At 39.4% G+C, this 14157-nt stretch overlaps 1 protein-coding gene across 3 annotated transcripts in view; it reads left to right on the top strand.

Moving 5' to 3' along the window:
- rarab (retinoic acid receptor, alpha b) overlaps nt 1-14157 on the top strand; it is a 137680-nt gene that overhangs the window by 81846 nt on the left and 41677 nt on the right. The window contains exon 1 of one of the 3 annotated variants that reach the window (XM_039686060.2): nt 11680-12664. The exons of the other annotated variants lie outside the window; for them this stretch is intronic. Coding sequence (XP_039541994.2) covers nt 12502-12664 — 163 coding nt within the window. The 5' untranslated portion in view covers nt 11680-12501. Of the gene's footprint in view, nt 1-11679; nt 12665-14157 lie in introns of those variants that run through there. 3 annotated transcript variants of the gene reach the window in all.

Raw genomic sequence — 14157 nt, 5'->3', positions numbered from 1 at the left:
ACAGTTTATATTATTGATCTGTGTTGTATTTCATGTTATCATTGTGAAGCTGCTTTGATACAATCTGTATTGTAAAATGCGCTATATAAATAAATTTGACTTGACTTAACAGCAACTAAGTTCTAGTCATTAAGTACGATCAACACAAATGGACTACATAGCTAAGCTTCTGTTTAATAAATTTAACTTAATCAGGTCATGTTAGTTCAAGCTATAGTCATTAAATGCAAGGCAATAATTTACATTTATTCAAAATAATTGTGCATTGTTCCATTTAATTAACACAGTTGTGAACGATTTACTTAAAACATTATGTTAGGATTAATTGTATATTACCCTTTCCATTTAAGCAACTAAGTTTTGTGGGACCGGTTGACATAACTTTATTAATTAAATACAACATCTTATTTTTTAGAGTGTGGGGCGTGATTCAACCGAACCAGGAAAGAAAATGCCTCTGCACTCAATTGGATTGACAAATGCCTTGATCGGTTCTCTGTTTCTCTTTTAAAATGAATGTGCTGTCTAGATCTTCTATAACGGATGCGATGGCTGAATCTTCACATTTAAATTTGGTGTTTGTCTTTTTGGTGAGTTAGATGATTACATTACGGTTGATCATCTGTACATTACGGGTTGATCATCTGGTCCGTCCTGAAAATTTGGATCAATTCCAGACCAAACTTCCCATCCTCAAACGTTGTGTTGGCGGGGCTAAGTTCGGCTGGCATCCAGGATACTACATTATTGGTTCTATTGTTGTTGTTTTTTTGTCACGTAAATGCAGTCATGGTGAGCAGAAGAGACTTCTTCCAAAAAACATTTAAAAAATCTATACAGCCATAAACATTTAAACTGTAGGGAAGAACAGATGGGTCAACAGATAAATGTTCTCAATAGAGGCCCATTAATCTTTTGAGTTTTGCAAAGCACAAGCAATATTTAGCTGTTTAGATTACTTCTTGTTGCTCAATCATAGAATGTACTGAAAACCTTGATTAAATCACATGTAATCTCAGGGAAAATTAAACTGATCTTTGGAAGTCTTGTATTACCATGTATTTCATCAATCCCAACCTTGACATACTTATTCATGACCAATTGATTTTGTCGTAATTGTGCCTGCTAATAGTTTCAACTTGTAATTTCGTTTTTCAATCAAGTTTCTATAAAGAGCAATGTGCATTGATTGCTTGAGCACTAGAAAACTTTCAGGTACTTTTTGCTGAGTAGATAGACTGAAGAGTTAAGTTTACTGTAACTATCTGAACCTTAAAAAGTCAAAGGAAGAGGGGGGGAAAAGTATCTGCATGAATTTGCTAAGCTCAGCCCTTTTGAGTCTTGTGTCTTGGCTTGAAGACAAAGTAAAAATGGTGTATTGACATTTACAGGAGTGTTTTTCTTCTGGCTTGGATCAGGGGGAATTAGGATCGTTGATGTTTTGTTTTTGTTCATGTGCTTTCTTCCATTTATAATTAGTTGAGAATTGCATTGAGTTGATTTTTTTTTTCTCTTATCGTCATGCTAAATATTTCCTGCGCTTTTAATGAATTTGATTAGGAAGTCTTACTCATTCACAGATCCTGAACAGAGATGCTATTGTGCAACCATATTATCATAAGTGGCTAAAAAAAATGAACACAATTGACCTCTCTTCTTTGTGCTGATCCGTGTAGGAACGTAATAGAGATTAAAATTGTTTCTTGAACCTAAACAGAACAAGGGTAAAGTTAATTCGGAAGAATGCTGTGGTGGTACACTTTTAGTTTTTAACGTGTATTAGAGGGATAGTTCATCCAAAAGGGAAAATTCATCATTACTCTCTCTCATGTTGTTCCGAACCTGTATGGCTTTTTATTTTATGAAACAGATTGTTTTGACAAGGACTGTCTAGATTCAAGATAATTGCAAAAAAAAGCACTAAAAATTTAATTGCTAATCTATTGTGGTACCTTTGACGCATCATTTGCTGTCTATTTCAGATTTGCAGAAGCTTTTGTATGACTTCAGAAAATTTCAAATGAGACTTTATGGTGCTTATTTGTCATTTGAAAGCTTGAAGGGGATTAAAGAAATTAAGAAAAGAAATTAAGTTTTTTGATGAAAAACATTCCAGGATTTTCTCCATATAATGGACTTCATTGTGAATCAAACGGTTCAAGGTCCAAATGAGAGTTTCAGTGCAAACTGTTCAAAGGGCTTTAAACGACACCAGACGATGAATAAGGGTCTTATCTAGGACCCTTCGAGTCATGACTCGAAGGGTCCTAGATAAGAGATTTGTTCATTTTGATGAACGAGTTTGAACAGGAGAGTCACGAACGCACATCACAGAACAGAGCAAGGCGCGCATTTGTGCTTATAAAACTTAAACGTTTTTATTTATTTTTTAAATGACCGATCATTTTGCTTGATAAAACACTTATTCATCGTCTGGTGTCGTTTAAAGTCCTTTGAAGCTGCACTGAAACTCTCATTTGGACCTTGAACTGTTTGGTTCCCAATGAAGTCCATTATATGGAGAAAATCTTGGAATGTTTTCATCAAAAACATTCATTTCATTTCGACTGAAGAAAGAAAGACGTGGACATCTTGGATGACATGGGGGTGAGTAAATTATCAACAAAAGTTTTTTTTTAAAAAATGAACTACTCTTTTAACAAGAAATATTGCATAGATTTTGCATTTGCATGTGTTAGCATTTGCATGGGCATTAAAGGGCAAATCTGTTTTATTTATTATTATTACAATTGTTGACATTATCAGAAACATAGGGTTCATAAACTCTTGTTTATAAGTGGACGATAGAATCACATGCAGCGTCTAAATAAAAAAATGAGCTGTAATTATACTGAAGAAATATAGTGTAGCCCCGTGCACATATTCTCCAGTCTCATCCTAAAGAAATCTGGTCTGCTGAAATATGTGGAAGGGCTTCTAGAGTGACAGCATGCTTGTTTTCTTAGACTGGAGTTTGGAGACGGGAAGTGCAGTGGCTTTCGGAATGGGGATCAGAATGGCTGGCCAATTGGGCTGGGGGTCAGTGTGTTTGTTCCTGTTCATATCCCACCCTCCCAACCCCCACATGCGTTGTTTGCAGCTGCTCTGGAGAATTAGGGGGAATCCCAACCTAACTAATTGTATAAACTGCTGGACTCACATGAAGGAAGAAAAAAAGGGCTCAAAATAGAGCGTGTCCTTAAAATGATTGAAGATTGTTTTAGAAATTTTTGAGAATGTGGCATCTGCTTAAAACATGTGAGCGTTGTGTGTAAGCATTGTTTGAGCACCTTAGACGGTTGATTTAGTTAAGTGATCTACGGTGTCTGTTATCATGAGGTCAGCGAAGTTGTGTGTTGAAATTCTTTCCACATAATGTAAAAACAGCATTATTCATTTGAAGGCAAATGTGAGTTATTCCTTCAGAGGAGGACCCAGATGTGAGAGCTGGACTGTTGATGAAGGGGGGTGGTTCCAGATGGTCCACCCGGGTCTGGTTAAATATTATCAGTCCACTGGCCTCCCCCACTGCCTCGCTGAGCCTGTAATCCATCGTAACTACCCAGCCCTCTTTCATCTCCTCTCTTTTTCCCCCTTTTGCATTTCTCTCAGAGGAGTGGATTATAGGAGGTGCTCATTGTGCATGCAAGAAGCACACTCGAAATGGATAGAGTGGGAGATCTCTTTATATCATGCTGTCAGATACAATGTGAATTTTCTGCACATTCACCCGCTGCATGTACTTTGCAGATGTAGAAATGCATCATGTTAGTTCCAGTGTAACATTTGACAAACTGAGAATCATATTTTATGCACTGACTACCAAAATGTTGCCATGATACGATGCCATAAATATTGCCATGATACCCCCCCCCCCCCCCAGATCACCTAATAAGATATATTTTCATCATTTTTTTCTCTCTCTATGGTTTATCACTCCCTATCACTCCTTTGCAGACCCCAGTTTGAAAACCTAAAAGTTAACCAATAGCCAAACGGCTATTTAGCAAACTCTCATTCAGATTCTGGTAACAGCCTTTTTTTATAGTCCATTTGAAAGTGCTGTTTGAAATACATCACACATTACAGAATTAAAATGGATTGCAAAGACTTCTTTGCTTTCTATCACTATGACACAAGTAGCATTTCTTGCAAGTACATCTATTCCATGGCTTAATTTGATGTCCAAACAGCTCATTAACATTTTCTTCTCTGAACCTGTAATCTCTTTGTGGTTGTTCTGAAGCGCTCAGCCTCTCAATGCTCCGTGAGTTGCGGTCAACCCACCCGTTCGCTGCCCCTGTCTTCCAGTGCAAGTGCATGAGAGCGCTTGAGGAATGCTGTGTCTCTATTGTAATTGTATCAAGGGTGGGGGGAAAGATGGGTTAATTACCCTCTCAAAGTGGCCAGTGCACTTGGAGAAGAGGGTCAAACAAGTCATAATGGCACATTTGCCAGGCCATTGTGAGGGTACTGTAGCAGAGCGACTAGCTCTTGTTCCTGCTTCAGACCGCTTTAGGGGCTTTCACTGATTAAAGGGGGGATTTGCGTCGGTTGCTTTCATGGGTCCTTGGCTAGGAGAATCGATATGTCAATAGGCTCAGTATCTATATGCAAAACAGGGGTTTGGCCAGCACATTCAGGGCTTTTTGATATGCATGGGGCTTAGGCTTAAGCCACTGGCTGTAAAGACTGAGCATTATCACAGAGGCCGCTTGATGCTCTTATGTGTGTGGTGATATGGGGTCCTCCGTGGGGAGTGGGTCTGCTTTGATAAGATAGAGAGCTGGTGGCCTGGAAGGCTGGTTGTGGCTCTGGTCTGCCAATGTGCGTGTGATGACTCAGAACTCCTTTGAACGAAATAATCACTGGCTTTTGTTTTGGCCGCCCATCTATGTAATGTACCAGATTCTTCCTGCCCTGGGCTCATCATCACAGCGCAGTCCCACTGGGTCCTTTGTGTGTGTTTTTTTTCTCCACGTGAAAGGGAGCCGGAATGAAAAATCAAGAGCGAGAGTGTCGGGGGTGAAGGTCTTTCCTCTAGGGGGTGTCAAGGTAATGGGCCTGTTTAGAGAGAAGCCCCCTATCTGTCTTTTGGCCTCTCAATATCTCCATGTCATGACGGGAGTAGAGATGACGGGGCTTTCTTTCATGCTGTTACCATCCGCAGAAGATGGAGTAGTGCTGGGACACTGGTCGGGGTCAGCGGACCTCCCCCACCCTGTACTCGGCTCCACCTCGCTCTTAGCCTCTTTGAAATGGTGATGATGATGGGGTGACCCCCGTTGCCCCCTGATGCGATACCCTCAATGAGGCTTGGGTTTGGTAGATCATTCCACTGCCCCCGTTTTTCCCTCCCCAGAGCTCCACAGCAACCGCTGCCACGGTCTCGGCTGCATTTGTCATGTCCAGACCCTGCAAGCTGCACCTCTATGGGCCTTTTGTTCCCCAACCTGCTGGCTAAGCAGGGGATTTTAGATGGACCATTAACATTTGAACCAGTAGCCAATGGACCACATTTCTCCATTGCACTCGATCTGCGCTCGGGCCATTACTGGTGAAAGGACTGAGAATTCTACATATAGGTCACTAAACATTGCAAAAGACCAACCTTATCACGATAGGAGCTGTTAAATGTGAGGTTGTTGAGGAAACTATATAGAATGACCTGTTGATGATGATTATAATAATCATACTGTAGTACAGGAAAAAATGTACACACAAATCATTTTTATTGAAATCATATTCATATCTTCCCTGAACATACTCAAATGACCCAATACAAATAGCCATGTGTCAGTGAGCTGTTCATCTGTTGTTTGCGTCAGTAGGGGTCAGTAGGTCAATCGGGTGTTGTGATGCATACCCAGGCTACAGGCAGTGGTGGAAAGAGTACTGAAAAAACATACTCAAGTAAAAGTACCATTACATTCCAAAAAATGTAGTGTGAGTAGAGTAAAAAGTACTTGTCCAAAAAACTACTTGAGTAAGAGTAAAAAAGTAGCTTATTTAAAAGTACTCAAGAGTAGTGAGTAGTGAGTACTGAGGTGCGGATTCTTACCCTTATAATAAACACTGTGCACTACAATTTATGAATTAAAAAAAATGCACATACTGGAATTCACATTATATTTTGTTCTTTGTAAGAAAGATTGAAGAATATCTATCATCCATCTTTTTAAAATGCATAAAATCAGTACACTCATCACCATTTAAATCATATTATTTGGGGGGGGAAAGCATTTAAAATTAGGCGAAAAGCCACTGGGCCTGAGCATGTTATTGTTGCACATAAAATATCAATATTCATAACTGTGCAAATAATTCAAAAACCTTTAGAAACTCATATGATAGTTCAGCATCACACACCAAGAGATGGGATAAATAAAATAAAAAAATACCCAATTTCTCTCCAAAACGGTACCAATGTTAGTGTTTTGATAAATGAGAATCACTAATATTATCATATTACCTCAACTAATGCACTGAAAAAGGCTAAGATAGTGAGCTAACACTAATTACACACTTTTATTATATGCTATTAAATATGTTACAATTTAAATGTAAATGAAAATGTAAATTCTAGAAGGGTGGCATCATCCTTTACATTTTACACGGCTACATTTACTCACATTGTAATGCTGATAATATAATTTGTAAGGAAAATTGTGCATTAAATAGGGAAGTTATATCCAGGAAACTTTTACAAAAGAAACAAACACACTTTGTCTCTGAAGTCTCTGAAGCATCCACAAAAAAAAAAAAAGTTCAGCATGAAAAATGTTTTTGCGCAAGTGCACTTGCCAAATGAAGACGGATCATATAATGGATCAATCAAAAAACGCTGTTTATTAACGAGCTGTGCTAATTTCTTATTAAGTAATGCAGTTCAAGTTAACGACATGGTGCACTGATTCTGAATCTGGCGGCATGGCGAGCGCGAGACGCGGCAGTGCACAGATCGTGACGCGCGTCATTCGATTGTGAAGTAAATGGGAGCGGGAATTCACCGCATTATGAACTCGTCTCGCAATTCCCCCAACCTCAGACCAAATGTTAGGCCATGTAGACAGGCCAGCCTATATAAATATCATATTAAACAGAAATGTACCTTAGCATATAAGAGGAAGACGCTGATATCTGGATTGAATTGATGCGTGATGAATGCACTTCCACAGCAGTCAGTCACGAGTAACAGCAGGAATATGCGGTAAGTTTTCTATGCTTAATTTGAATTGATGACAGTCACGAGACCGATTACTCGATCCAATCACGTTGATGGATAAAAATAAAATTAAAACAAGCATGTAACGAGTAACGGCCACAAACAGAAGAAAAATAGCGGAGAAAAAGTACCGATACATCACTTAAAACGTACTCAAGTAAAAGTAAAATTACACAATTTTAAACGTACTCAAAAAAGTACAATTACTGAAAAAAACTACTTAATTACAGTAACGTGAGTATTTGTAATTCGTTACTTTACACCCCTGGCTACAGGTGATGTGTACTTGATCACTCATGCTGCACTCTAATCTAAGTAGATGTCAGAATAATATATCATAACGTCATAATGTATAATTATTCAATGGGGGGTCCTGATATTGCCAAATGTCTTATGATACCAGTAAAAAGTGGCCCACATTATTTTAAATATATAACAATTCAACAAAACATACAGAAAAAAATCTGAAAAAAATGTTCAGCTTCAGAATCATGAATATTTTTATTCTGGTGTCACCATTGTCTGGTCACTGGTGCATTTGGTTTCCAGCATCAAGTCAACCCTTATTCATTTTCACCCCATTGCAATACCAAATTTAGCATTTTAATCAACAGTAAAATTTTTGTGAACCTTTGGATATCGCAATAATATCGTGTTGTGATATGTAGAGAATTGTGACATAAGGATATCGTTAGACCCTTAATTTCCAGGCATTATATTCTTTTCTTATGTGGTGGAAATGGGCTTTTATACCTTGACTTTCATTGTATGGATAAAACATAACTGAGACGTTTTTCAAAATGTCTTCTTTTGTGTTTCATAGAAGAAGAAAAAAGGCATAGAGTACGCGATTTTTTATTTATTTTGTTGACATTGGGTGAAATGTCACTTTTAAATCTTACAAATAAATGTTGAAAGGATTGGAGTGTGTTTAAAATGTCTAACGTCTGTATCCTGTAAATCTATCATGACAATGTAAATGTCTCACATACTCGCCCTCAAGTAAACAAATCCACATTCAAACAAACAACTCACCTTAAGGATAGTAAGAGGCTGGATCTATTCTCATCACTTAATCCTTGACCTTGAGCCAAGAGTAATGAGATGGGACTGCTCAAGCAATCAGGATCATCAGCAGCCCTGCGGACCAGTCATAGCCTTCACCTGCTAGCATTACACATCTGGCAGAGCGGTTCACGGTAGCTAATCACCATATGTTTTACCACAGCAGTAAGCATCAGCTGGCAAATAGAACCAGCAAAAACTTCCCAATGCATTTATATTGGTCCATAATTTACAAAGAGCTATGCTGTTTGATTATTAATGACTATATAAGGAATAACCCTCTCCAAGTCGCTTGCAGGAAATTGCTTCAGCGAGGTTCACAGAAGAGTTAATAGTGTGCATGTCCGGAGATTGCGATCAAGGTTATGTCACTCAGATTAAGCGTCACTGCCTATGTGATTGCATTTTATAGGAAAATGGTTCACTTTGTCATATGCATTTTTATATAGCTAGAGCTGTCACTGTTGAGAATGTTGAATGGTATCATCTCTTGACCTTTGTTAGTGTTAATAGCATGTGGCACATCCATACTGTGCCTACTATATAATGAGTCAGCACAGGCGTTCATTGTAACAGTACTGAATCCTCCCTAACAGACAGATTAAAGGCATTGTGAGTCAATGCAAACACCCATCTGTTCATCAGGGCCAGGCATTCCGGTACAAACTAGGCCATGTGACTGACAGAATAACAATAAGAATTTAAGACTATTTGCTATCAGTATTCTGCCACCTCCTAAACTCAGTCTAACTGCATCGACATTGTGCTGTATGCTTTCTTGAAGCAGGTATCCGTTCCTATCGTGCACCACTGATAAGAAGTCAAGCTTAATAGAAAATAAAGAAGCTTTTTTTAATGCGTATTTAGAGGAAGTGAAATGGGGGAGGTGGATTGAGGGTAATAAATAGCCTCACACTTTCAAGTTGCCAGCAGGTTTGCTCATGCATTTCCTCCTAAAGCCCCATAAAGTCTTTGAATTCCTAACAGCCGCCATACAACCCCCTCCTCCCCTGATATACTGCCCTACTCGACTCCTGCAGTCTCAAGGTATTGCGAATCAGGTCATTTGCCTCCATTGATGACATGCAGCCTATTACACTCTCTTGAGCCCCTTTCACACAGCGCATTGATCCCGGGAAATTGCCAGAACGCCTTCTGTGTGAACGCAAACACGACCCAGTATTGATACCGGCATCGATGCAAGGTTGGGGACCTAGTAACGTTGCCGGGATCAGTCCCGGAACGTGCTGTGTGTAAACAAAAGCCAGGACCAATGCCGTAAGGGGTGTGTCATAGTGATGCCGCTAAGAAAGTTTGTGTTTGTCATCAACAAAGAAAGGACGAACAAATGTCTGCAAACTGTAACGAAGTAGAGACCAGGAGCTCCTCACTATCCGTGCTGATGCTGAGATCGTTCACCAGCTTTGTGGAACGGTATGCGCGTGTACATGTTTTCGACGCGTAAGTTACACGTCTCATCCTGAGTCCTGACGTCATGTGTCTTCCTGGGATTTTTATGGGTTGTGAGTGAACGCACTCACAGATCCCGGCAAATCACTGGCAGTGTGAATGAACCGAAATCAAACAATCCAGGGACAAATGCCGGGTCACATTATCCGTGTATTTTCCCGAATCTCTGTGTGAAAGGGGCTTTGTTGTTTAGAATAATCAAAGTTTACACACAATCCTGTTTACACAATCAGATGTCTTATATTGGTGTACAATTTAAATCAATTGAACACACATCATATAGTAGTACTATTCAATGCTGTGCAATCTTGATAACGGAATATTTAGTGAAGTCCCTGTTAAATTAGAGATGTAGAGTTAAATTTCTGCTCATCAACCTTAAAGGTGTAAAGGTACGGTCATTTGCTGAAAATTTGTGTGCAAAAAATGTTCATGGTCAATTGACAATATAGCGATGTATGAAGCACAGATCACACAGAAGTCACTTTGAAACCAAGCAGCACTGTGATGAATTCACATGACTAACTGAACCCGATGCAAAATCTGCATGGGTAAATCTTTCGCCCTCTCGCGAAATTCCCTGTTGTGTGGATTCCTATTGAAATGACCATTCTGCCAGCGAAAACTCACTGAACAATAGTAAATGTGACTTTGCCTTAACGGTATTTACTGTATGTGGATGTGTTATGTCTTGCGTGAAACATTTAAACTGCCACAAATGTAAAGCAGTTTTAGAGCCAGTCACTTCCCCCTTGACCGTTTCATTGCCAGATTTATATGGGTCTGGTCGGATTAAAAGGACTGCCCATTAATAAACGTGTATTTATTGAATGAGCTGCCTTTTGTGTGCAGGCTAATATTTTAGATGGTGAAAAATCAATACAATACCTCTTACATGTCAAGGACAAAAATGCGAGGGCTGAAGCCGGAAAATAAGGGGAGGCTAATACGTCGTTTCACTGATGGATGGAGCCATCAGCGGATGGCAGCAACCTTGGTGCGTTGAGCTGACGGATGCTGTAGAGCTGGAGCTCGAGTGTTCATTGCCTTGTTATGAGCACTGCTCTCCAGACAGTGTCTATGGATTTTGTGGTGGGAAACTAGATAGTGTTGCAATGTGTTGTTTACCTCACTTTGTATTGATAAAGCAGTCATGGGGTCGGTGAGTGTCTGTTTTTACAGAGACAGCATGGTGGTTAACTGGAAGAGTAGTAGGTGATCAGTGCATATGCCTATTATTATTAAATACAAGTCCTAATGCTACATTTCAGCCGATTATAATTTGAATAGACTGTTAAATAAATATCGAGATCAGCATGTTTATTTCTTATACATTCACAATGGCCATTATTGTTTTTAACCATAAATCTGTAAACCATGAGATGTCACCATGATAAGCAGCTTTTTCCTCATCTCTAAATTTTGAGAGTCTGTCCAATTTCTTTAAATGGCACAAATAGTAAACATAACTAAAATAAGATTAAGGGATGCATACTATTTCAATTCATCCAAAAGTCAGAGTTTTCTTATACTTATTAGAATATGTAGGCCTATCATCTGTTTGTTCATAAGTTTAACATTTTGTGTCTGTGTGAAAAATAAAATAATGTTATGATGAAACAAAGATACTTATAAGAATTAACGTTTTATTAAAAAGTTATAACATGTCCCAATTACTCCTGTCCTCTTTCTTATACTTTATCGTTTTGTCTTTATTTTTATAAATTTTTTAAGGAAAAGGCAGTCGAATAAATGTAAACCTGAGCATGTAAAAACGTTAAAGTTCAGCTTGTTATGGCGACAGGTCCTCGTTTGATGGCACTTTGATAAACTGAGATTAGGCTTATCGGCAGCCAATGAGAGAGCGGTACAGTCGGAGTGGGGGTTTATGGAGGCGGAGCTTATGCGCAGCTGCTGACACTCGTCAAGAATTGCAGTGTGGGATAGCCTGGAAAGTGCGTGACTGCGTGTAGAAGATTAGAGTTACCCTGTCGAAGAGCGCTTTTGTTTTTCAGGGAGAAATTTCCCAGAAGTATGCGAGGGCTTCGACGCGAAATGCTAAAGATATTAACGTTACTTTGAGTTCGCGTCTTTGCAGGGTCTGGAAACACTGGAGCAAGTTCTTCCCGTGTCTGACCAGCTTCAGCCCTCCAACGGGATTATTCACGAGACGGAGCCGCTCTCTCATCGATGTGGACGGCTGCTTGTTTACAGTAAATATACGTCAATACGTCGGTCTGTTAACGTATATCATTTAGAAAACGAAACGTTTGTGACGGAAAGGGGTTTGTGGGCTTTTAAAAACAATCGCTCCTGACAGTTTTCGAACGTTTCCACGGGCTGTGCGCGGGATCCTGCTTCTACCCATGTAGCAGTTTCACATCGATCATTGGGTCTCATACAGAGCCACAGTTTCAACAGCATGCTGTGTTGTAACAACTGGAGCAAGGATTTTAAAATCTGAAGAATGTAGTTCATTCCCCGTGGACGGAGCGAGCTTCTTCTGAACGGACTTGCATACACACCGAGTAGAGCACCGTTTCTCTTCAAGTTTTGTGTGTGCTATGGTGCGAAATAGCATTTTTTCGTAGAGACACTCCCATTGCATTGTTTGTATAAGGGAATTATTTTGTGTGTATATTAACCCAGCATTTCCCAGTTGTATATAACGTTTCGAGTCTTTTGGTGCGAGTTTAAGAAGGAAACGTTCACTTTTGGAGAATATTTGCTTGCATTTCACGATGTACGAGAGTGTGGACGTTGTTGGACTGACCCCTAGTCCGAACCCGTTTTTAAGCATGGATTACTACCACCAGAACCGAGGCTGTTTGATCCCGGAGAAAGGCCTCGTGTCGGGAGTGTCTCGCGGATACAGGACCCCGCACTGGAGCGGCTCGAATCACTGTAGGTGGCCTTTTGTTTTCTTTATCCTTAACAGTCTCTGATCTAACATTATGCGGACAATTTCATTCGGAGTTCCTCGCTCGACTGCTGGGGCTCTTACAGGGGCAGCAACTACACGTCAGCTGAGTGAGGGTATTTTCCAGCATACATGTAGGCCGTGTCGCAAATCTAGTGAGCTGACTACCTAGACATCTGATAATACACTAACCTGTTTTAGTGCCTGTTGCGATAGAAACAGGATAAATTTTACAATTTATTTCCAGCAAGTATTACCATTTGCCATGAAATGATCTATAGTATAAGAGCACTGTGGCTATGCAATGTTACATGAATGGGTTGTCGTAGTGTACACAGCATGACCACCAGTATCTCAGACCAAATAGTTTTTTGAACATCAACCCTCTCAAGCAGTGAATTTCCATTAGATTTCTATTGATGTTGTAATGAATGAGTTACAAACTAATCAAGTAGGTTCAAATTCCTTAGATGTGTGAGGGTCAAAGGTCATTTGAGTGACCACTTCTCATTACATATTGGCAGTTCATTTTGTGAAACCATTAACCTGTTTCAGTTTTGTTTAGAAAAATAAATGCATAAATAAAAAGCTAGACATTCTTTAAATGGAAACAGTAATTTTTATTTGCAAAATGAAAGGTGTGAAAGGATTCTGTGTTTTTTTTCCCCAGTAGGTAATGTATTTAAAAGGATTAAGGACCTGATGATCTTATTCTGTTTTGATTGTTGGTTCTTACCAGACAGGATACTTGGGATTTAATCTGTTTTGAGACGTTATATCTTATTCAATATTAGCTGTTCTAATATTTCTGTTAAATGTTGAGAGCATAATAAAAAAAGGCCTAACAGGAATAGGGAATGCATGTAATATTACAACTTGTACAAGGCCACAAGAAATCTGTGGTGTCTTCTCACAGCGTATGGTATGTGTTTGCAACAGGAGCGTGACATTTCAGGAGACCAGAGTCTGTCTGGAAACATGGTCTCCAGTGATTGTTGGGGCATGTCAACAGTGCTAATCTTGTGTAAGCCTGTTTGAGGGATGATTTGTTCTGCAGCTCAGCATCCTTTTCTTATGGAGAACAGTCCTAGCAGCTAAAGTATGTATGGTTCTTGTGAAGGGCACATAGAGCAAGACTCAGTGGTGACTATCTAAATGAAGTCATACGAATGATAAGTGACGTCCTAAGATCCTGTGTAAACAACTCAAGCTATTTTTGTTATAAGGGGCATGTTAGGATTGAAATATATATATATATATATATATATATATATTATATTCTCCTTTTCCCCCCTGCAGACCTCATTGGAGGTTGTGCTTTGTTTTAAATCCAAGATTATGTTTTATATTACTCCAGATTTCTGCAGCAGTGACTTTCAGAGGTGGCACATAGGATTATCAATGAGCTTTCTTGTTTAACCCATCATAGTTTCCACTTTACAGAGTAAATCACAAAGAGCTAGAGAGACTTTTGAGA

This window comes from Pimephales promelas, chromosome 3 (assembly GCF_988280905.1).
Source record: "Pimephales promelas chromosome 3, fPimPro1.hap1.1, whole genome shotgun sequence".
Classification (NCBI taxonomy): Eukaryota; Metazoa; Chordata; class Actinopteri; order Cypriniformes; family Leuciscidae; genus Pimephales; species Pimephales promelas.
This window is presented reverse-complemented; position numbering and strand designations above follow the sequence as displayed.